Source organism: Limanda limanda, chromosome 9, assembly GCF_963576545.1.
Source record: "Limanda limanda chromosome 9, fLimLim1.1, whole genome shotgun sequence".
Classification (NCBI taxonomy): domain Eukaryota; kingdom Metazoa; phylum Chordata; class Actinopteri; order Pleuronectiformes; family Pleuronectidae; genus Limanda; species Limanda limanda.
Genome location: NC_083644.1, coordinates 1,184,355 through 1,206,396, shown reverse-complemented (window position 1 = coordinate 1,206,396; position 22,042 = coordinate 1,184,355). Strand labels below are relative to the sequence as shown.

General features: G+C 41.9%; 1 protein-coding gene and 1 pseudogene across 2 annotated transcripts; one reads left to right on the top strand and one right to left on the bottom strand.

Annotated features, from left to right (window-relative positions):
* Window positions 1-2,041: 2,041 nt before the first annotated feature.
* Window positions 2,042-6,253, top strand: LOC133010857 (uncharacterized). Of its 2 annotated transcripts, XM_061078511.1 has the most exons (10): window positions 2,042-2,167; window positions 2,299-2,382; window positions 2,712-2,825; window positions 2,906-2,980; window positions 3,728-3,856; window positions 3,938-4,030; window positions 4,119-4,151; window positions 4,329-4,400; window positions 4,604-4,666; window positions 4,762-6,253. In XM_061078511.1, exons 1-10 carry the CDS (start codon window positions 2,087-2,089, stop codon window positions 5,275-5,277), a joined length of 1,260 nt encoding a protein of 419 aa, XP_060934494.1. In that variant the 5' UTR covers window positions 2,042-2,086; the 3' UTR covers window positions 5,278-6,253. The 2 variants fall into 2 exon arrangements, with proteins under 2 accessions (XP_060934494.1, XP_060934495.1); XM_061078512.1 differs by lacking the exon at window positions 2,042-2,167 and having other exon boundaries at window positions 2,335-2,382; window positions 2,717-2,825.
* Window positions 6,254-7,469: 1,216 nt separating this feature from the next.
* Window positions 7,470-18,437, bottom strand: LOC133010494 (uncharacterized; annotated as a pseudogene).
* Between the last annotated feature and the right edge of the window lie 3,605 nt (window positions 18,438-22,042).

The following is a 22,042-nucleotide window of genomic DNA, read 5'->3' as shown; positions in this document are numbered from 1 at the left end:
GGATGGCTCGGAAACACAGCTTTGATGAGCAAGCACGTCACGCCAGGCTGTATAACCGCAAAGTCAAAGGCTCTCCACTGGCTGTGGGTGATCGAGTTTTGCTGGCCAACCGTGGTGAAAGAGGCAAGAGGAAGCTCGCTGACAAATGGGACTCTACACCATATGATGTTGTGTCGGTGAGGTCAGGAATCAACGTGTACAGGATAAGAGATGCTCTAACTGACAAAGAGAGAGTTGTGCACCGGAACCTCCTTCTCCCAGTTGACTTTCTTACCTTGGATGTGCCTGAAACTCCTGCTTCCCTTATCGACTCAGATGACGGGGATGTGGCATGTGGAACTGGTCAAGGCTCCGAGGAAAGGAACAATGTGGATGGCTACAACCGGACTATGGACTGGCTTATGGACTCACCAGACCCAGATCCTGTCAGTGTAGTTGACTCACCAGACCCAGATCCTGTCAGTGTAGTTGACTCACCAGATTCAGACCCCGTCAGTGTAGATCACTTACCAGATCCAGACCCTGTCAGTGTAGCTCACTTATCAGATCCAGACCCCGTCAGTGAAGCTCACTTACCTGATCCAAACTCAGTTAGCGTGTCTCAGTTAACTCCAACAGATGATGTTGATGAGAACCCTGCTATTTGCACACAACCTGATAGTGTTCATACAGGCCTTGAGGGTTTAGTTACAAGCAGATATGGGAGACACATTAGACCTCCTAAAAAGCTGATTCATAAGATGTCACACAAGGTTGAGAATACCTTCCCTGTTTCAAATCCTGTTTTTGCATTCTTCCATAGACTATTTGAGGTTTAGACGAGGTTTAAACAAGGATTTTTTTTTTCATTCCAGTTTTGTGTTGGTAATGTCCAACTAGTATTTGTATTTTTTGTAAATTTGGAGTATGTAATGTGTATTGCCTTGAGTGTGATGTTCAGGAGATGTAAATGGCATCTTCTACTAGTCTGTTAAAGGTATTGGGCTTGGTACCTCCCTATCCTTTTACGCTCCTTCCAGGAGGACTTGTATCGACTGTATTTGACATCAGTGATTTGGTTTCACTTAAAGTAGCTCCAAATTTTTTTTTCTTTTCTATTGTTGTTTGGATAATGCTCAGGATTTGTCTGGGGTTGAACAGAATTTTAGGGGGGTGTATGTAACGGGGTAAATATGTTGATTGTTAAAATCCTGTTCAACTTGGAACTGCAGTCATTGTTTTTTGTGTATTTCTTTTATTTCGCCGTGTTTATTTTATTTTGAAGGGCCACAACAGGAACTTCCGGGGATTAGTGGGGATTAGCGGGAGAAAACCTCTTTTTTCCCTCAGATGCAGTTTCCACTACACCGAATGATTGTGTTCCATTTGTGATTACAGAGAATAAAGTTTAATTGTTCTACCAAGCCTGAGTCATGAGAGATGAGTGAAAAGGGCAGCAGTACAAGCACAGACCGTCACACACACACACACACATTGCCAGGAACTTGTGGTTTGGACGTTCCGTCAGATTAAGACACATAATTACTATCCCATCGTTTGAGAATTGTGTGTGTATATATGTGTATATGTGTGTCTGTTTGAGTGCACCGTTAGTGTTTTACATGGAGTGGGTTTATGGACAACACAACCGAACTGACTGCCCATAGAAACAAGTCGAGACCACACTGACAATATTTATTAAATACTCAATAATGTATGGGAAAAAGTAAATACTATAATAAATAATATAATAGTCAGTAATTTTGCTGTGCCACTGAGTGTCTTTAGAACTTCGAGATTTACTGGACGACTACTGTGGCATTTAAATAAGAGTTTTAAGGTCTTTCCAGCCACTGTAAAACAAAACCAAGTTTAGCTATTCACTGGCGCCCCCTAGTGGTCAAATATAATTGGTTCATTGTAATCTAGCATCACAAATATTTCGTCCCCTCGAGGGTCTAGAAGCCTGGATGTGCTCTCAGTCTCTTTAAGAGGCGGAGTCTGGACAGGAAGACACCCTCTCGTCCCTTAACTCACAGTGAAACATCTGTCCGCTCTCACAGTGACAACAGGGTGCAGGCAGCTGGGGAATCAAACCTGTGAAGACATGGACGACAAGAGACAGAAGGTTTACAGGACACCCAGCGCAGGACTGTGGACTGCTACTGGGCTGGTGCTGGTATATTTGGTTAGTGTTTTATTCACTAGATAGAAAGATAGATGGATAGGATCAAATACTTTGTTACTTTCCATCACATTTAATAAGAATGAAATTACTTTCCTATTCTACATGGTTGCTATGGTAATGTTGTTTTCTAGGTGTTGGCTGTGGTGATGTTCATTTTGAAGGAATCAGGACATCTCCTAAACAACCAGAGCTTTGAATGTGGACACAGTGAGGAGGTAAAACCACTCAGGCATATTATCTTTATTATAATTACAGTATTAACGCACATATATCCTACATGATTTCCTCAATTAAGGAGAGATCAAATGCGTTTCGAAAAACATTTGTAAGATCACAAGTAAATATATATACAAATAATAGATGCTTTAAGTAGCAGCCACAAATATGACTAATATTGATGCAACACATGCGATTTGGTTCAGTATTTGGAAGCTATATCTCATCAAATAAAACATTAACTTGATACAATTAAGATTTGATACTCAGACCTAAAGTCAGTGTTGTGTTTTGGTCCACACTGATGTGACCGTGGTTTGTTCTGCAGTCCAGGCTGACCCAGGAGACCTTTCTGGTGACTCTGTGCACTGGCATGGCTGTGTCCATCTGTTTCATGCTACTGCTGAACATCTGGATAAAGAGGATCTTTTACACACCACTGGTTTGTAACTCTTTCTGTGTGTGTGTTTACCCAGAGAAAAAACTGCATTAAACTCACGTTCCTCTCTTTTGTTGTCACAGTCAGTGTTTGCGATCTTTGGCATGTTTGTGGCTATGTCCGTTTCCTTTGCAATCACTTGGGAGAAAGAGAATCAGGTTAGTAAATCCCACTTTTGATTATATAGCTCAAAAAAATGTAAACAAAGATGGTCAACCCGTCTCCACTTCCTCCCACTATCTAGAAAGCGAAAATATCTTGGATCATGGGTCTTGCCATTTTTTAGCGTTATTTGGAGCCATAGTCTGTTCGGTAGCAGTCGTCCTGTCCTGTCGATTCACTCGTTTAACCAATCACAAGTTCTCAGCTTTCAATCATGAGGGTTTAACTTGTTTCTTTATAGCATCGAAATGTCAGACACCAACTTTGAGAAATATTATTTGACGTGTGCTTGGACTTTTTAGTTTGGTCCAATCCACTAACGTAGAGGAGGAGGGTTTTTTGACATCGACAGCAGCCAGCCACCAGGGGGCGATCCAGATGATTTGGCTTCACTTTTGGGAGTTGTCAAGTCATCCATCTTTATGCAGGTTATGGTTCAGCTGAATTGACCCAGGGTTGGCTTACTAGTTACTACAGAGGCTTTTTTCCAGAGCTTTCATCCACATTGTGAAATCCTTTGATGCAAAAGTTTGAAGTTTTGGGGAAATGTATTTAATCGCTTTTCTCGCGATGACAGGTGAGCAACTCCATCTACTGAGGAGGATCGTGAAATGAGGCTTAAAGTTTTTGAAAAACCTACTAAGTTGATTCAAGATTTTTAGAAGGACATAGCATGTTAGAATAGATAGATGTACCTGTACATGGACTTATAAATAATCGTAGGTCTTTCTATACGCCTGCAGGACATAGAAGCATTTAAAGATCGCTACCTGGAACTGATCCCTCTGAGTGACATACCGGAAATATCTGAATCTCATGTGAATGATAAGAACTGTACCATGCTCAGTAACGTTTACCGCTGGCAGGCTGAGGTAAGGAAATCAGACTAATTTATTGTATTTGAAAGTTTTTTAACATGTTCTTATGGGTGTGTGTGTGTGTGTGTGGTCCAGTTTAAATGTTGTGGACTTGCAGGCTATCAGGACTGGGGGCTTGTGATCCCAGATTCCTGTTTGTGTGAAGGAGAGGACAACAGCACTGGATGTGTGAGTCGCTCACATTTAAAACTAAAAAGTATAATAAAACAACATACTGTATATTTTACAGTGTTTGAAGTTTCCCTGTCTGTTTTAGGTTGGAGCTGGAAACAGCCTCGTTTACGAGAAGGTAAAATGTATTCAGAGAAAAATTGACAAATTGATTGATAAAGTATACAATGAGCAAGAACTTCTTCAATTTCAACATTTGGTGACTTTTTTAGTTTAAGTCTGTGTGTTTGTGTGTGTGTGTGTGTGTGTGTGTGTGTGTGTGTGTGCGTGTGTGTGTGTGTGTGTGTGTGTGTAGCCTTGTCTCCCTACAGTCCTCTCCCTTGTAGAAAAACGTAGCTCCACCCTTTGGACCGTCATGATAACTTGGGTAAGACTGTCCATTACAAATGAATAATTAGACAGTTAAATGTGTAATTGTGTGTAATCTTAGTGAAATCTCTTATTTTGTATTTTCTAGTTTTGTTCATGTGCTGTCCGCGGTGTTGTAGACCTTCGAAGAAAAAATGTAGAGGTTAAAAAATAATTTATAGGTGGATTATATCTGATTTTCTCACAAATGTTATTTTTCAGCTCACTATCGTCAGTGTTCCAGTTTCCATGTTTGTGTTCTGCATTACTCTGTTATGTTGTAGGGTGAGTAGCTGCAAAGACATGAAGGTAAAATGTGACAGATTTGGTCAAATATTAACATGATGTATCAAAGCGACACTTCTGCCTTGTGATGTCAGGTGGTTTGGGGAGACTGCTACTGCCACCAACTGAGCCTTTGGAAATTCAAACTGAGCGGAGGAGTGGAGATGATTCCAGTGGTGTTCATCAGAAAGGACAATAATAAGCAGCCTGAGGAGGGAAATGGGAAAGATGAGGAGGAAAGAGAAAGCTGCAGCAATGGCATGGTGGTGGATGTGGAGGACGGCGCAGGGGAGGAAGGGGCCGATTTTTTCCTGGAGAAAAATGCAGTCACCATGATTCCCCGGTCAGAGCTGAGGAGGCTGCAGGAGGAGCTGGAGCCGCCTCCTGTCCAGAACCAGGTTCAGTGTGATCTGTGCAGGAACTCCAGGAGACCTCGCAGAGTCTACACGGTGATGATAGAGGAGGGCTCCCCGCTGCTGCCCGCTGACGCCGTGCTGGTCGATGCCAACAAACCCAGCAGGTGTGTTTGGGTTGACGGACCCCACGTTTTCTCATTGGTGGACATTGTTCGGATGAAAGAGAGCGAAAAGAGAAGCAGCCTGCCATTGTAGCGTGACACTGTACGACACTGTGCACACTGAAAAACATCAAATCCAAAGAATTGTGTTTGTTAAACAAAGGCAGGAGACAAAAGAAGACTTTGACTAAATATCTCAACTAAAAACAACTAGTTTTTTTTAAATTATAACAATTATCCTCAGTATTACATTCTGGTGGCTCTACACTACAAATTTCTCAGAGGATGAAGCCAAAAGTACACGTCTAGAATATTGCAGTATGTATAATCGGAATGGAGATGCTAGATATTTGAGTGTGGACCACAGCGCGGGAGACATTCCTGTCCATATACAGCCTCCTGTGCCTTCCTGCTTCAGAGTTCTTTATTAGTATTATAAGGATGGCCGTGGTAACAGCGTGGGACTCGGGTCAACAAAATAAAATTATGTCAAAATGACGGCCTTGTGCCGGGAAATGTTGCCGTGTTTAGATGTCGTCGCCTGGCAACGAGCCTCTGGTTTCCCCTCAGCTTATCTAATAGGAGCAGAGTCGGAACATCTGGCTGACGGCAGCCAGTGTAAACAGCAGTAAATCATCCTGTGTGGCCTCAGGAAATATTGAGCGGAGCACTGCAGGCTACTCGCTCACGTGAGATTACTCCACATAAAACACTGAATATATACACGTTAATACACGGTAACATTTAAAACCAATGCTCGGTTAAAGGTTCTTTTTTTATAAATAACAATGTAAACAAGCAAAATCAGCAGAGGAAACCAGCAGCCAGCAGGGGGCAGCCTCAGGACATCACCTGGAAACAAGTAGCAGCAGACTGCTTGGAAATTTAGCAGCAAAGATCCAGGGATTTGTTGTTGTTGTTGTAGATTCGTGCAGTAGTGAGGCCTCACCTGGTCTGTGTCTTTTTTTTTACTCTGCAGATTCAATATAATTTTAGAGATAAATGATTTCTAAAGATTTTTTGTAGCTCCCACTTTCTTTATCAGAAAAATAAATGAATGGAAAAAGTCACATTTCAAGTTTCTTTTAATGAATGCAGCAAACTCTACATATTCATGAAAAAAAAAAAAAATGTTAAAGGAAAAAATATTCAAAGTAAATTAGAAAACTTTGGAACACACATGTAAACAGAACCTTTAAATAAATAAATTCTCACGCACCAAAAAATAAACCTAAAGAATTTAAACTTTCAGCAGTCAGATTTGAAAAACTTTTACAAATAAGTGCAAAGACAGAATATTTAACAAGTGAGGCAGGAAAGAAAAAGCTAATGTAGGCTGTGGTTACAGTGATAGAGGCCTTGCGTGTCTTTCTTTTTGCATGTGCTTTGAGTCACTCTCTTTAAATTCAAGTACAAAATAATGAAATTTTAGAAAAGACAACTTAGTTTCAGACTTTCACCATCAAGATCAGATATTTCTACTATTGTCCCAACAAACCCTGAGCATCCTGGTATTAGTGGCATGGCTCTCAAGTTAAAAATCACATTACACTCTAGTCAAGGGACGCGCACACACACAAATACACATACACACTCACGCACACAACAGCCTAAAGTAGGTCTTTGTATCTGAAGAATGTAAAAGTATTTTAAGTATATATAAACAGAGGCAAAAAGTAAATTCCAGTGAGCCTGGTCAGACTCTGCTCTGTCATCTGTAAACAAACACACACACACACATACACACAGACACACACACACTGCGGAACATATCACAGATTCTGGTTTAATGTCCTTGTAATTTTTTCTCCTCTGAATGTGTCTTTGTTTGCTTCTGATGTGTCGTCCCCATGATGTTCGACAGCCTCATGACTCTGGTATAGACAGAAAATATTTCAATTGTAAACATGACGGTGACCAGTACCAGGTTTAAAAGGAGGGGGATGGGCGGGGGTCTAAATGAGCTTGTATAGCACTAGCTGTTTTACTAAAAATATACTATAGAAATAGAAAATCTATTGATTAGAATCTATAGTAAATGCAGCAAAGACATGTTTAAAGGGACTGTTTGACATCTTGGGAAATGCTTCCTTGCAGAGAGTTGGATGAGATGATTTGGTCATACAAAACTAGAAATAATATGTTCTTCATTTTACATCGAACAAACACATAAGAGGTGAGAAACTGAGTATTTGAAAAAAAAATGTCCTTTTGTATTTTGAGATCATCAGAAGAAGATATTTAAAGATCATCACACATGTGCTCAAAGTGAAAGAAGGTCTTCTAATCTACTTTCTATTATTATTTATATTTTGACCTTATTCTCAACATGCACAATATTTTCTTCTGTAAGATTCAGCGAGGCGACAGTTAGCTTAGCACTAATCCACATGTTTCTCTGGTGGTATCACACATCTTATCCAGATTCCAGCAAGACAGTGAATAAACAGCTTTCCCCAAAATGTTGAGTTTGTCCTTGAAAGGCAGCTAATTCAATAGTGTGAAGGAAACCATGGCAACAACATTTGTGTGAGGTATTCAGGTGTTCAGGTACAAAAAGAGACAAAGCAACAGAACTGACGAATCAACGTCCAAATAAAACTGTCAAGGTTTACTTTACTTTTTCAGTTGTTTATGATGCTTACCTGCAGTATCAGCTTCTTCAGCCAGGGGGTCAGAGGTCGTTAGGTACTTGCTGCCAAAAATCTGCACCAACTGGTCGAAGTACTTGCACTCCTGCTTCTCCCCTCTGAGAACACGAGACAGAATTTTAGAGCTCGCCAGGAGGATGCCGAAAACAAGAACCTGTATTTACAATATGGATCTTTATGTCCACTACCAGCCCCCCCCCCTGCACTGCACTCACTTTCTGCCTTCTAGGAAGTGTCGGAAGTTGGCACGCAGCCTCTTGATCCTGGTCTGGCACTGCTCCGGACTGCGCAGGTAACCTTGGTTCGCCATGACCTGAGCGATCTGGATGAAGATGTGTTTGTTCTTGGTGCAGCCCTTCAGGTTCTCCTGGATCTCCTCGCTCCCCCAGATGTTCAGCAGGGCCTCGGTCTCCCCGTCGCTCCAGGCCAGCTTAGCGCTGTCAACCACCCACTGGTTACTGGAGGCGGCTAAAACAGCAGGAATCATAGATTATTATCATATACGGCATGTGATTTGAATAATAGTGAATGTTAAAAGTTCAAGAGAGGCCTAGAGGCATTACAAACATTTATAAAGCTTTTAACTAGTAGGTCTAAATGAGTTGCTTCTGTATATCTACACTGGAAAAACAGTGTTGTATTGACTGTGGATTTTCTTTTCCATTTTGTTCCACCTTTGTTTTGGCTCGGTTCAGGTGAAATGTCGTCCATCTCCTCTGTGGCCGACGTGTCTGCGACTGAGCCGTCGACTTTCAGCTCTTTCCTGAAGATTTGTTCCATCTCATTGAAGAACTTATAATCCTCCCTGAAGGGAAACAATTAATTAAATCTTTTTAGGTGTCACCATCAAAAACCTAAAATATCATATCCATTGCCTATGATCAGAGGAACAAGCTTATCTCAAGCAAGTCCCCCAAATTTCTGTCACAATTAAACCACAGAGAAGTTGAGCCAACAAACATTTACTCATGGTCACATCGCCCATTAACCAAAATCATTTATAGATGGAAAGAGAACCACACCGTGGAGAAACACGCATGTTCACAGCTGAACAGGAGACTGAAATTGTAGATATGGTTCATGAGAACAACGCTATCACACTCAGACAAATAAAAACTAGGATCCTGGTTAACCAAGATACATTTAGAAATGTCCAGACCGTCAGTCTCTCTACATTGGACGGTATTCTTCATTGGAATGCCATGCGGATGAAACAAGTGAACATGGTCCCATTCGAACTGAACACAGACTCAAGGAGTTACAGCGAGAGTTTGTGCTTGTTAGTACCAAACATTCAGCACTGACACATGCATGTATTGTACCTGTAATCCAATATTGTTCCTTTTCAACAGTGTCTCACTGTAGCCCACTGTGTTGAACTTGCATTCTCATGCTGTCTGTGTCAGTACTGTAATGTTCTCTGTGTGTACCGAAATAAACCTTTTTTTGCTGCATATTTGTGTGCTGTTTTATGTTTGACTATGAAAAAAGTAGGCCTACACTGAGACAGTTTACAAAAGAAGAAATGGCTAATTCTCCAGACATTGTCCTTCATATGGTGTGTTCCATTTCAATGATTGTGTTTTCAATTTTGCACTTCAGTGTGCTGTAAATGCTTGGAAGTGTGCAAGCAAATGCTTAGTTGTGTGTACTCAATAAATGGTACGTGTGTGTCATTTGAAAATATGGCTGTGTGTACCAAATGAAAACACGAGTTCCATTTTGATGGCAAAGAGTCATCTTGCAAAGGGAGTGTCAAGGCCAATTTATGCCTCTCCGTTTCTTCTATTACTGACAGATAAGACCGCCCTATCCGTCGTGAAACGCCCTCTCCGAGTGCTTCGTACAGCTTTTCGTACACGTCTGATTTTTCTAACTATCCGTCTTCATGTTGGAGACCCGACGGACCGCTCTTGGCTGTGATTGGTCCGCGAACGACATAATTTCCGTATGACGTCATTTCCGTATTTCCGGACCTCAAACTTCCTGTTTACTTCCTGTTTACTTCCATGTAGCATCAAACCCAAACACAACTATGATTCTACGATTAATGTGACGTGTGTGTTCAGCCAGCGGAGTTGTCCGGCTGACGGTGGCTCGTTAGAGCACTGAGGGCATGTGTGCACGGTCACATACGGTTATAACGAGCTTTCAAAACGGCGCTAGCAGGCTAGGCTAGCCACCATGCTAACTGCGGTGGTAACAGTGCAAGAACCCGCCGTCACGACTTTAATTCCACTTCTATCATGACACTGTTTCTATAATACCGTCAGGTTAGAAGCAAACACTGGATAGTAGTAGTTAGTGTCGGGAGTCCCTGCTGACTGTGTGTGGAAGCTGGGGGGGAGCTAGCTAGCTCCGTGCAGCTTCTAGCTACATGTAGCCTCAAGCAGATTCAAGCTGTGGAATCAGCAACACAGTTCGGAAACAAGACCGGGGAACCGCTGCGCTAAGAAACGATTACATCAGCATCTTGACCCGCTGGGTGTCACTTTATTTAGTTCTGTTAGTTGCCATGGTTCAGTGTGTGGGAGGAGCTAACATGTAAACAGAGACACGTGGACTTCTTCTTCCCAAATGGGGTAGGCTTCTCTGAGCTCGTCTTCCGTTGCGCCACCTATGGGTTTGGCGGTGAATTTTTTCCGGACGTAGACTGACGGAGAAGTAAAAATCAAAAAGAGTCTTTGCCCCCCGCTGAGACCTCTCCGAGAAACGGACACGTAGTAGTATATAAGAGCCTTCAGGTTTAGCATTTTGTGTGTGAGGTTTTGAGTTTTCTGTGTGCATTTTTGAGAAAGCCGTTATTGTTTTGGAAACGTGTGTTAACAATTGTGAAAAACTGTAATAATGACAACCCGTCAGGTTCCAAATGTAGCCAAAACATCGCCCCCTGGTGGCTGGCTGCAGTAAAGGCTTCATGAGTCAAGATGGTTGTACCCATATAGCTTCACTTTTAAAGAACAGAGTTTGTTTCATATCTAACCACCTAAAATTGCTTCATGTTTCAACATACAACGATTATCAGGACAACTTAAATAAATAAATAAGAATCACAGTTTATTGTCTTGACTTACTTCTCATGCAGGAAGCCATGCTTGAGGCGTTTCATGCGGGTGTAGCACTGCCCCGACGTCCTGATGAATCCTCGGTTGCCCATCTTCTCAGAGACGTACTCAAACACGTGGCGGTTTTTCAGGCAGCCCCTTAGCGTGACCTGGACGCTGTCTTCGCCCCAGATCTCCAGCAGGGTGCGCGTCTCCTGGTCTGACCAGGGCATCTTCCTGCTCAGGTCGGCCAGCAGGTGGCTGGTGGAGGGCTGCTCATCTGCAAGCAGGAAACAACGACTTTTTTATTGTACATTAGTGTTAAATATACACATTATTTGTAATGTAATTTGTATTATAAGAAATACAGTGAAATTGCTCAAACGTGTAATAAAAATGTGCACAAATGGTTGTGATTATGTTTAGCCCTACACAAGTCAGGATCCTTGTCCATAAAGGGCTGTAAGGTGGCGTCAGCAGCAGAACTGTCCATGTCTGGCACAACAGTGTTGTCACCAAGCACCGGAGCCAGAAGATGGAAGTATCGAAACGCCGCAGGACGTCCTCCGTTCCTACGAGACGTGAATGAAAGGTGAGCTGGGAAACCATGAGCCAAGCATTCAATCATTCCTTGATTTTCATTTTCTACCTCCGGCTGTTGCAGTAGCGCCTGTAAGTCTTCTTCAGCCGTTTGATCCAGGAGTGGCACTGATCCGCCGTCCTCGGGAATCCAATTGTGGTCATTTTCTCCGATATGTCAACGAATATGTGGCCGTTGCGGACGCAGGTTTTCAGGCTGTGCTGCACGTCGTCTGCGGCCCACACCTCAACGAGAGCGACTGTCTCCTGCTCCGTCCACACTGTGTTCACACCATCCATCCCTACATCAGACGGAGACAAAAAGAAGACGTCGGATCAGTGTTTACCTAAAGGAACATTTCTTACACTGCTAAGGAAAATGGATGAAAACGACTGTACCTGGATCCGGATTGGCTTGTTGCTCTCGTTCATCATAATCATCCATAGAAACCGCCTCCTGGCCCAGTATTTGCTCCAGCTGGTTGTAGAATCTGTAATCTACTCGTCTCCCAGATCTACAAGGTGCGAAAGGAGATAAGAGCCTTTATCAAGATAGTGGATTATATTTAGAAACATAGAAAAAGGATAGAAAGACGCCTCTCACTTCTTTCTGTCGTAGCACTGTCGGAAGTTGTTCCTCAGGGCCTTGACTTTCCAGCGGCACTGCTCCGAGGTCTTGGAGAAACCGCGCTCCTCCAATCTCCCCGAAATGTCGGCATACACGTGTCCGTTGTGGACGAACCCCCTCAGCGTCCTCTGGACGTCCACCTCGCCCCAGATATTGATGAGCGACAGCGTCTGCTCGTCTGTCCACACGCCGGACGCTGGCTTTTCTGTCGACATGCTGATTTCTCCTTCTTTCCACAGAAACACAGAGATATTCACGATCACTACACATGCTGATAACTTTTGTGTAAAACTGTGACTGAGTAAATGCTCTCATATCGAGTGGACACAGGGATATTTACCTGTTTCCGTCACTGATTCACTGTTGGAGTCCTCGGATATTTCGATGGAGTCGGGTATCACAGTGGAAGACGTCGACGGCTGCTTGTCCAGGATTTGTTCCAGCAGTTCGTAGAACTTGAAATCGACTCGATCTGTCCCCGATGATCTGCAGACAGTGAAGACAGTTGTATTGACCGTCGTGTCGAGACGACAGCACAGAAAACAAAACAGAGATTTCCTGTTTGTACCCCATGTTTTCTTGACACTGGCGATAGTTTGATTTGAGCCGTTTGATGCGGGTGTGGCACTGGTCTGCGCTGCGGGAGTAACCGTTGGCTAAGAGTTTCTCTGATATTTGTGTAAAGATGTGGCCGTTGTGAGGGTAGCGTCCCAGGCACTGCTGGACCTGAACACAGGCCAAATTCATATTAAAGGTGGCGACAGACAGAAAGATTTAAAATCACTTTTACAGGTTATCATGTAAAATGCTGGACTTTCATCACGATCCATCGTTCTCTACCTCCGAGTCTCCCCATATCTCCAGAAGGATGACTGTCTCTTTGTCCGTCCAGGCCACTTTCTTCCTGTCTTCTTGAACCCCAACAACAGACTCTGAGGAGACCCAAATAAAAAACATGAATAAATAATGAGGCAAAAGGGCTTTGGGACAATAAATATTAATTTAATTTAAAGATCCAGTAACATTACACAAAATAATAATAACTATAGTAATAATATAAACATATAGTCTAGAATGAATCACCCAAACATAATTTTTCCTATATCTCAGGTATCCATTACGCTCTTTTTGTGGACTAAATCTTGTAGAAGGCAAATAAATATTGTAAATGTATTTGTTCAATCATTGCTTTGGGCTTTAAACTTCAGTTCAGATTCCTTGCTCAACATCATCATCTTCATCTTCTGAGGATAAATCATCATCACTGAAACTAGTCAGAAAACGGCAGTCTAAACTGCTGTCTTGCGCCCCCTGCAGCCAGTAGAGAGAATAACTGTGTTTACCGGTCTCATGGTGGGAGTAGGTCGAGAAGTCGTTGTCTTCGAGCTCTCCCGGGATTTCATTCAACTGCGCTGCTGGAGCAAAGTCCTTCACTAAAATTCTCCCCAGTTCATTGTAAAACTTGCACTCAACACGCCCCTGTCCTTTCAAGCTGCAGAAAAAAAGAAAGAAAAGACGTTTAAATCAACAGAAATCTTTGTTTCCCTTCATTCTCTCTGCTGCAAACACACATACTTGTTCTGGTAGCATTGCCTGAAGTTTGATTTCACCCTCTTGAGCCTCGTCTGGCACTGCTCTGGCGTCCGGGAGAAGCCCTGAGTCGCCATCTTGTTGGAGATGATGGAAAATATGTGTCCGGTTCTGTGATTCCCCCTCAGCTCCTGCTGCATGTGGTCATCACCCCACGTGTGTATGAGGGTCAACGACTCCATGTCTGTCCACGGGACGCTTCGAGTACCTCAAGAAATATAGAAGACATTGTTTAGTATAATAAAGTTCAAACTGTCATTTTAATAGAACCAGATATTTTGTGGTTAATGTTGGTTTATTTGGGGACTTTTAGGATAAACAGGCAATAGAAAAAAATAACCAGCAAAATAATATGGAGAGTGTCAACAAAAACTGATGTTAGATTTCTGTTAAGATCATTTCTGAATTGAGTTGAATTGAAAATTACTTTTTTTAAGGATAGAAACTATATAATAAATATGTAAAATTAACATTTTAATGTTTCCATGTATGTAAACAGTACGGAAATATGGCTCAGCCAAAGAAATATATTCGAAAATAGAGTATTTATAGTTGCAGTCATGACTTAATGAACTTTTCTAATTATAAAAAAGTGACGCTACCTATTTCCTTACGGCTCGTGTGCCCTAGAAACTGCAGGTCGTCGTCGTCGGCGTCGTCCTCATCAGGGACCTCCTCCACCTTGTAGGGGTCTTCAGGAAGAGCAGAAGGAACGGAGGAGCGGAGGATGCTCTCCAGCCGCTCGTAAAATTTATGTTCCAACTTTGAGTTTCCTCTGGTAACAGATCAGGGAGAAGACAACAGGAGATTTATCAAAGAGTTGCTTCAGATTTTTTCTGTAGTCTCACAAGTTTTGACAGAAAGAACATCTGCATACATCTGTCAAACGGTGTCATTTAATACGCACTTGTTCTGGCGGAAACATTTTTTCAGCCGCTTGATCCTCGTCTGACACTGTTCCACCGTTCTCATGTAGCCCCTCTCCGCCATCTTGTGTGCGATCTGTGTGAATATGTGGCGGTTTTTGAAGCAGCCCTTCAGCGCCCGCTGCACCGAGTCCTTCCCCCAGATGTCCAGCAGATGCAGCGTCTCCTCGTCCGACCAGGGAACCTTTGTGTCCGTTACAACCGGGAAAGAACCTTCCTGAGAGTCTGAAATAAAACAAAAGAGTTTGTCTAAAGAACTGAATTTTAACCTTAAGAACCAAATACCCACTAATACACACACGCATATATACATATATATATATAAAGAGTACAAACCTGTATATTCTCCTAATATCGAGATGAGAGGAGATTCACCTGAATTCTCATCATCCAGCGAAGAATCACTGTACAACACACAAAAGATAAATGAAAAAAAATTCTGTCTTTTTGTGATCGAGAAAAAGTTTGTGGAGGTGTTTGGATTTGTAGTTCAGCCCACTTGCATTTATAGTATATATATATATACACACCACCTGTATTAACAGGTGTATATTATGTATACACTATGTATACACTCTTTAACTCATAATTTTGGATTTAATCATTTCATTTTACACTTTCATAGGCAACTGTGATTAATAAAGTTTTGTCTTATCTTATCTAACTATTGTGATGAAGTGAATTTATACGAAGAACGAAAAGAGATGTCAAACAGATTTTAGAGGGGACAAAGTGTTTTGTAGATGGTTAAAAAATGCACTAAAAAAATAAATCAAGAAATAAAGATGAAGTGAAAAATTGTGGTAAGTCTTCATGTGAAATGAGCGAATGATTCCAGGACTCTTACAAAAAAGCCGGGAAGTCCACAGGCAGCTTGGCGGGAATGTCCACACCACCGCTCAGCTTCCTCTTCCTGAAAACCCGCCCTCCTCTCAAGCTTTGGCCGTCCCCATTGGCCGCCGAGTCTGCGTCGCCGCTCTCGTTGGGTGCGGTGAGGTCTATGGTTTCGTCACATGGCCCGGCGCTAATTGAGTTCTGCACCTTCCTCTCCTGAGAGCTGCCGCCACCTCGAACCTGCAGCTGCCAACTGCCGCACTCCTTTGTCTCTAAGAGGCTTTGTCTGATCGTGTCAGAGCTCCTCCTGCACGCCAGCTCCAGGCTGCTGCCGCCGATGGGAGGGTCCAGACGCCCTTTGTGCTGTGGAGAGGCCGAGTCTTTGAGAGGAGGCGAGGAGGAGGTGGTGTTGGTGGCAGGTTTGGCCCCAGGAGGTAGCGACAGGGAGGAGAGGATGCAGTCGTCCATCGGTAACAATCGAGGATCTGAGGTTGAGAGGAAGATGATGAATTAGGCCGTGGCTTGGTTCAAATCGCTGAGAGAGAAAGAACATGTCCAAAGTGGAATTTAACTAAATGTGAGGATAAAGGGGACTAGTTGGTCTGAGTGAATCTTAAATCGATTGTTTAAAAGTCATACTTTATCATGTCATCTTTGCTCAGAGACTCATTATTTAGGGAAATAAAAAGTACAGTGTATAACTTCTGCTATTAAAGGTCTCTCAATCAAAACAACAAGGAAAAACCTGGTTTGAACACATGGTGAAGCAGTGTGGGATCATGGGAGATCATGTTTCTACAAACACCCCCCCCCCTCACCACCAACAACACCACAGTGAGCCTGCAGCCGCACCTTTCTCCTCAAAGTGACCAAGGTTTGTCTGTTGTTTTGTTTGCAGGATTACACAAAAACTACTGAATGGATTTCCACAGCTCTCGCTGAAAGGATGGGACATGTGCCAAGAAAGCTCTGAATCAATTTTAGTGGCGATCTGAACAAATCCAGGAATGTTCTTTAACACTGTGAGATAGATCATTTTTCGTTTCAGTATTTGAGTGTGTGCAGCTTGGATTTAAGGAGACTGGTGTGTGTGCTATACTGGTACCTGAGTGAAATCTGGAACTGGCAGCAGCTCGTCCAGCCTCGATATAAATTCCCACACCAGCATCTCCAGCGCTGCATCGTACTTTGGCCCGAAATACACGGGGAAGATTTCCTACAAAACGCAAAAGAACGAGAATTTGTGAAGAGTCGGCTTTCATTACAACTTGAATTTGTAGCTCCTCTGATTATTTACCGTATCAGAGTGTGTGTACCTTGTTGTACTCTTGATTGTTGCCATGTTTTAAACATCAGAATATTAAAAAACCTGGAGGATTTTTGTTAGTAGGTTCGTAATGGGACTTTCCGAGGATCACACGACTGCACAGTGAATGAAGCTCTGGACCTGTGTCTGCAGGATGTTGTGTATTACAGTGCTGCTACCTGATTGGTTGACTGAATGATTGTCCAGGTGTAACAGTAAATGTGTGTATTTCCCCGCTCTTGCTTGAAGTAAAATAACAAACACACAAGCAGCGAGCGCTGCTCACCTCGAAAAAATATTTTCTTTCAGACGGGTCCTCCAGTAACGAGTGCACCAGCTCCACAAAGTTCACCTCAGACTCTTCCACCTGGTTGATGGTCACCTGACACACACACACACAAAGTATGAAAACATATCAGGCCGTGCTGACAGGAGCTTTGATTCGGTCCAGGTGAGGCTGGATGGTCTGCATGTCCGCCGGGTCCTCGCCTCGACACATCTCCAGAACCAGCTGGAGGGACACACACAAACAAATAGCACACATTAAAACAGACCTGATTGTGAACCCTCTGCTGGGCACGTCAGGAGGAGGTTATGTGGTTTCATAAGGGGACCTCTAAGCATCTGAGGAAATGGCCGCAGTACTGAGTGAAATTCCTGTTCACATTGTGAAACAGGGCTTTTTTCAACAGTAAATTTCTCAAGAAATAACAAATAAAACCTTCAGACATTAGAACAGTGCTAATATATAGGAACAGGAAGAATTTAGTGCGGATCTGGATGATGACCCAGACTGTGAATCAAAGTAAATATTCAGTTCCTTCCACTACATCAGAGAATGAACATTTCATGTTTAATGCAAACAGTTTGTGTACGTGATCTATATCTGATCTCAATACATGTATCTGCGATTTGATGATAATGTGGCCAATGAGCCTCGGTGGAGCTCAGAGCTCCCCCACTGCCTTTCTGGTTTGTCTTTGTTTTAATTTGAGTTATGAATTGTCCAGTTTAATGATGTTAGGCTTTTTCTGCGATGTTTGACCTGTTGCTGCACTTCTCACCTGATTGAACTTAAATAAAGGTCATTGTGAACTTGTGAGCTATTACAGTTGTGTCTTATGCTTTGAATTCAGCCTGTGTACGAACACACCACCTCCAAATGAGACCAACTGGTAAATTAGGTGTCATCTCAGTGTGATGTATCAGCGAACACATACAGACCCTGGCCCTGAGTCCCAGGACGAGCTGAGCTCTCTGACTGTAGCTCATCAGCTCGGGGACCAGCTCCGTCACCATGGTAACAAACTCCTCGAGCATCCCGTAGCGATCCACGAGTCCCTGCTGCACGACCTGCCACACTGCAGCCGACAGAAGCTGCAAGGGAGGAGCCAGGAGGCGGAGGTAACGGAACGGGAGATCATCACCTGAAATGGAGGAGAGGGGGGGGGAAACAAAGAGGAGTGAAACAACCTGATGTTTGAAAGACCCACAATGAACCACAGCATGAGAGGAAACAAGAGCAGATCCTTATCATATCAGGATGTTATAAAACAACACATGAAACATGACTGAGCAAAAATCAGTCACGTGATCTTTGACCTTTGGAACCGGAGACTGTGTCATGTACATGTTGTTATGATGTTTTACATGTGATGTACTGTTTGTAAATGGTCATTTGTTTGTTGTTGTGCATGACTAAAAATGTGTGAGCGTCTATAACTTCAACTACAGTTTATATGAATAATCTTGGTTATCTATATGAAGGTCACACATGTGTAATAATCAGTATAGATGTTACTCGGTAAATGACTACGCAAGATTTCAAGTGCACTTACAAAAATATTTAAAAAATAGAGTAAATATCCCCCATGAAATCATATCATAGTATTCATATCCCAACATCTGAACAGGATCTGTTCCACATTTAACTCTCATAAAGTGCAGCTTATCTAATTAACTACACTTATCCACAAAGATTTATCGTTTTACCTGCACAAAAACAAACAGTCTACATGATTATATCGTCCATTGTCCAATATTGTTCTATTACAGTTATCATTTTATTACCTACGTGCTAGTATTTTATTGCTTTAATGATGTATTTTAATGTTATATGGTATCATTTTATTCGACTACCCTATTTGCCTCAGTCCTGGTTTATTTTTGTTTTTTCAGGCAAAAAGCATGCAACGCTTCAAAATGCATGTGCTCGGGCCCACCCAGTGCTGCTTTGCAGCCCTAGAAATTTTAGTTATTATTATTATTATTATTATTATTCAGGCAAATTAATTGGCTTTTTGAGGGCTTTACCATGCTCAACTTCTTACCAAAATTTGCAGAAAGTTAGTTCTGTCAGACAACTCACGTTCGAACATTTATTGCAGCATTACAACAGATTTAGTGTTTGGCGTCTAGGCTCCAACTTAATCACTCCCCCACATTTTTTCACTGAATTTCTGGACGATTGTGATGAATGTGAACATGATGATGTTTTTAGATTCGACAGATTCTCAACAATCGACTGTTTGATATAACTTCACTCTGTTTGTTCTGGGGAGGTTTATTAGTTTCTGAGTCTAGGAAAAACTTTTAACATCTATACACACACACACACACACACAATCACACACACACACACACACACACACACTCACACACAAGAAAATCCAACGGAGCCTCACAATAAAAAAGTTAAAATCAAAATAGTAAAAGTTTTGTATTAAAGTTTTTGCCCGAGTGAACAAGTCTCCAGAGGATGATGAAGGAAAGAGAAAACAAGTTAAAAAGAGAGTGAGAAAGAACAAATAAGGTAAATCAAGCTAAAATCGAAGGGAAAGAAACAAAAAAGAAAGACAGAAGAAAAGAAAGAGGACTGAATAAATTATAAAGAACAAGGAAAGGAGGGAAAAAGAAATGGACAATTAAATGGTAGAAAATGCATAAAGGACATTTGTAATGACTTTAGAAAAGAAAACAGGAATAAAGGAAAGGACAGGGATGTGAATAAGAAGGGAGGAAGGAAGGAATAAAGACAAGAAGGAAATTCGTAAGGACTAAATAGAGAGAAAGAAAGAAAGACCCACTGTCTCAAATAAGATCTAATCAGATTAAATGTAATCAAGTACATATACTCTCCAGAGTTTTGCCCCTGAATTCTTTAACTTCATATTTCTGTCACAGTCTGAACGTTCCTCATCTTATACTTTGAAAAAACTTCCAGTAAATTCACAAAAATCAAAACCAGTCTCTCTCAACCAAACATCTGGAACAAAAACACAACAACACCAGGTCTGACCTTTTGTGCAGAAACTAAAAAAGTAAATTGCTGCTTATTTTCCTCGGAACATTATGAGTCATTAACGTTTGGCTGATGGTTGGTAAAGGCGCACACACACACACACACACACACACACACACACACACACACACACACACACACACACACACACACACGCACACACACACTGTAAAGCCCCACACAGTGATTCTATTTAACACAATCTGGAGTCTGATTCACATCTTCACACTGTGATGATTGTTTTCATATTAATACTAATAACAGATATGATTAACATCACATGTGTGGTTTGTGTGTTTTTCTGTGTGTGTGTGTGTGTATATATATGTGTGTATGTGTGTGTGTGGTCCTGGAACAGATTCAACAATTTTTGTCCTTTGAAAAAATCAAACCTTAATAAGATAAAGCTTTTATCTCTAATGCCAAGTACATGAATTGTTTTCATGTGATCTGGACATGGAGCTCTCTACATGACTGATGACACACACATACACACAACTACACACACCTACAGCTACGTACAGCTACATACACCTAATACGTACGTTCGGCTCTGATTGACTGTATTTGTTGGCGATGTTATTTTGTTGCTAGACATCTAGTCAGAGCAGGCGTATACGAACAAGTCTTTGAAAAGTTCACACATTGGCGACTCACAATCAAACACTAATTTACCTCCAAACTGAAGCTTTTGTTTAAATATATTAAATATAATATTTGTCAGCAAGTGGAAAATCGTGTAATCAGTTTAAATCTTCCAGATGGTACGAGTGGTTCTGCGATAAAGTGACGACTGAAAATAAACGTCACAAAGCTCCTGCAGCCAGGGAGAAATTTACACTAGCAGTTATCATTCTGGCAATATTTGTGTTTTTTCTTTATGAGGTAAAACAAGCTGGTCAAACAATTGTTTTTAAATCAATAAACAGTTTGTTTCAACCGGTTTGACTGTGGCTCATACTTGAAAGTATTTAAACAAAAGTCAAAACATGTTGTTCTTTCTTTCCCAGAATAAACCTTGCATGGCTAAACTGCAATATTAAACTGCAGTACTCTGAGATGTACCTAATAAAGTGGTAACTAAGTGCGTAGACTGAGAAGTGCAGCTTTCACTGTATAAAGAGATAAAACACACTTTGATTGGCACAGGCTGAGTTTATGTTGAGCCTTGTGTTATGTGTTTGTGTAACAAATCAGGATCTTCTTCTTCTTCTTCATTTGGTTTGTTGGCGGGTGGCAACCATTGTCCAGGTGAATTACCGCCACCTACTGTTTGAATCAGGATATTTAAATAAGACTTATTTTAAACATCAAAGACATTGTCACATAAAATGTGACAAATATGCCTTTGATCTAATTGGACATCAAAGTTACATGGTAAATATCAATCAATCAATCAAGTTTTATTTGTATAGCCCACATTCACAAATCACAATTCGTCTCATAGGGCTTTAACATGGTTCGACATACTCTGTCCTTCACCCTCAACAAGAGTCAGGAAAAACTACTAAAAACCTTTTTAACAGGTTAAAATATGTAGAAACCTCAGAGAGACACATGTGAGGATCCGTCTCCCAGGACGGACAGAAGTGCAATAGATGTCAAGTGTAAGAAAAACATCATCAGGATTAAAGTTTTTAGCAGCATCGATGAGGGTAAACATTTTTCAATACTATATGTGAAGCAGTCCTGCTGCATCATAGTCTCTGGTCAGCAGCAAGACCACGATCCAGCATCAGGATGGGATCCACTATAGTCCACAGTTATTGTCCACTGCCGCCAGTTAGAATCCATTATCAGCTGCCGCCTCGGTCGTGGTCCCTCATCATCCGATGCCAACGCGACAAAGGATCCTCCATTACCACTACGATCAGCAGGCACGATACAGAATCCACTGAACTGGATCCACCATTGCGACCTCCGACACGCGATCCACAATCATATCCATGGTGCGGCCACAGCTGTGGCCCTGCATCCGCGGGCGCTAAGGCACAGAAACT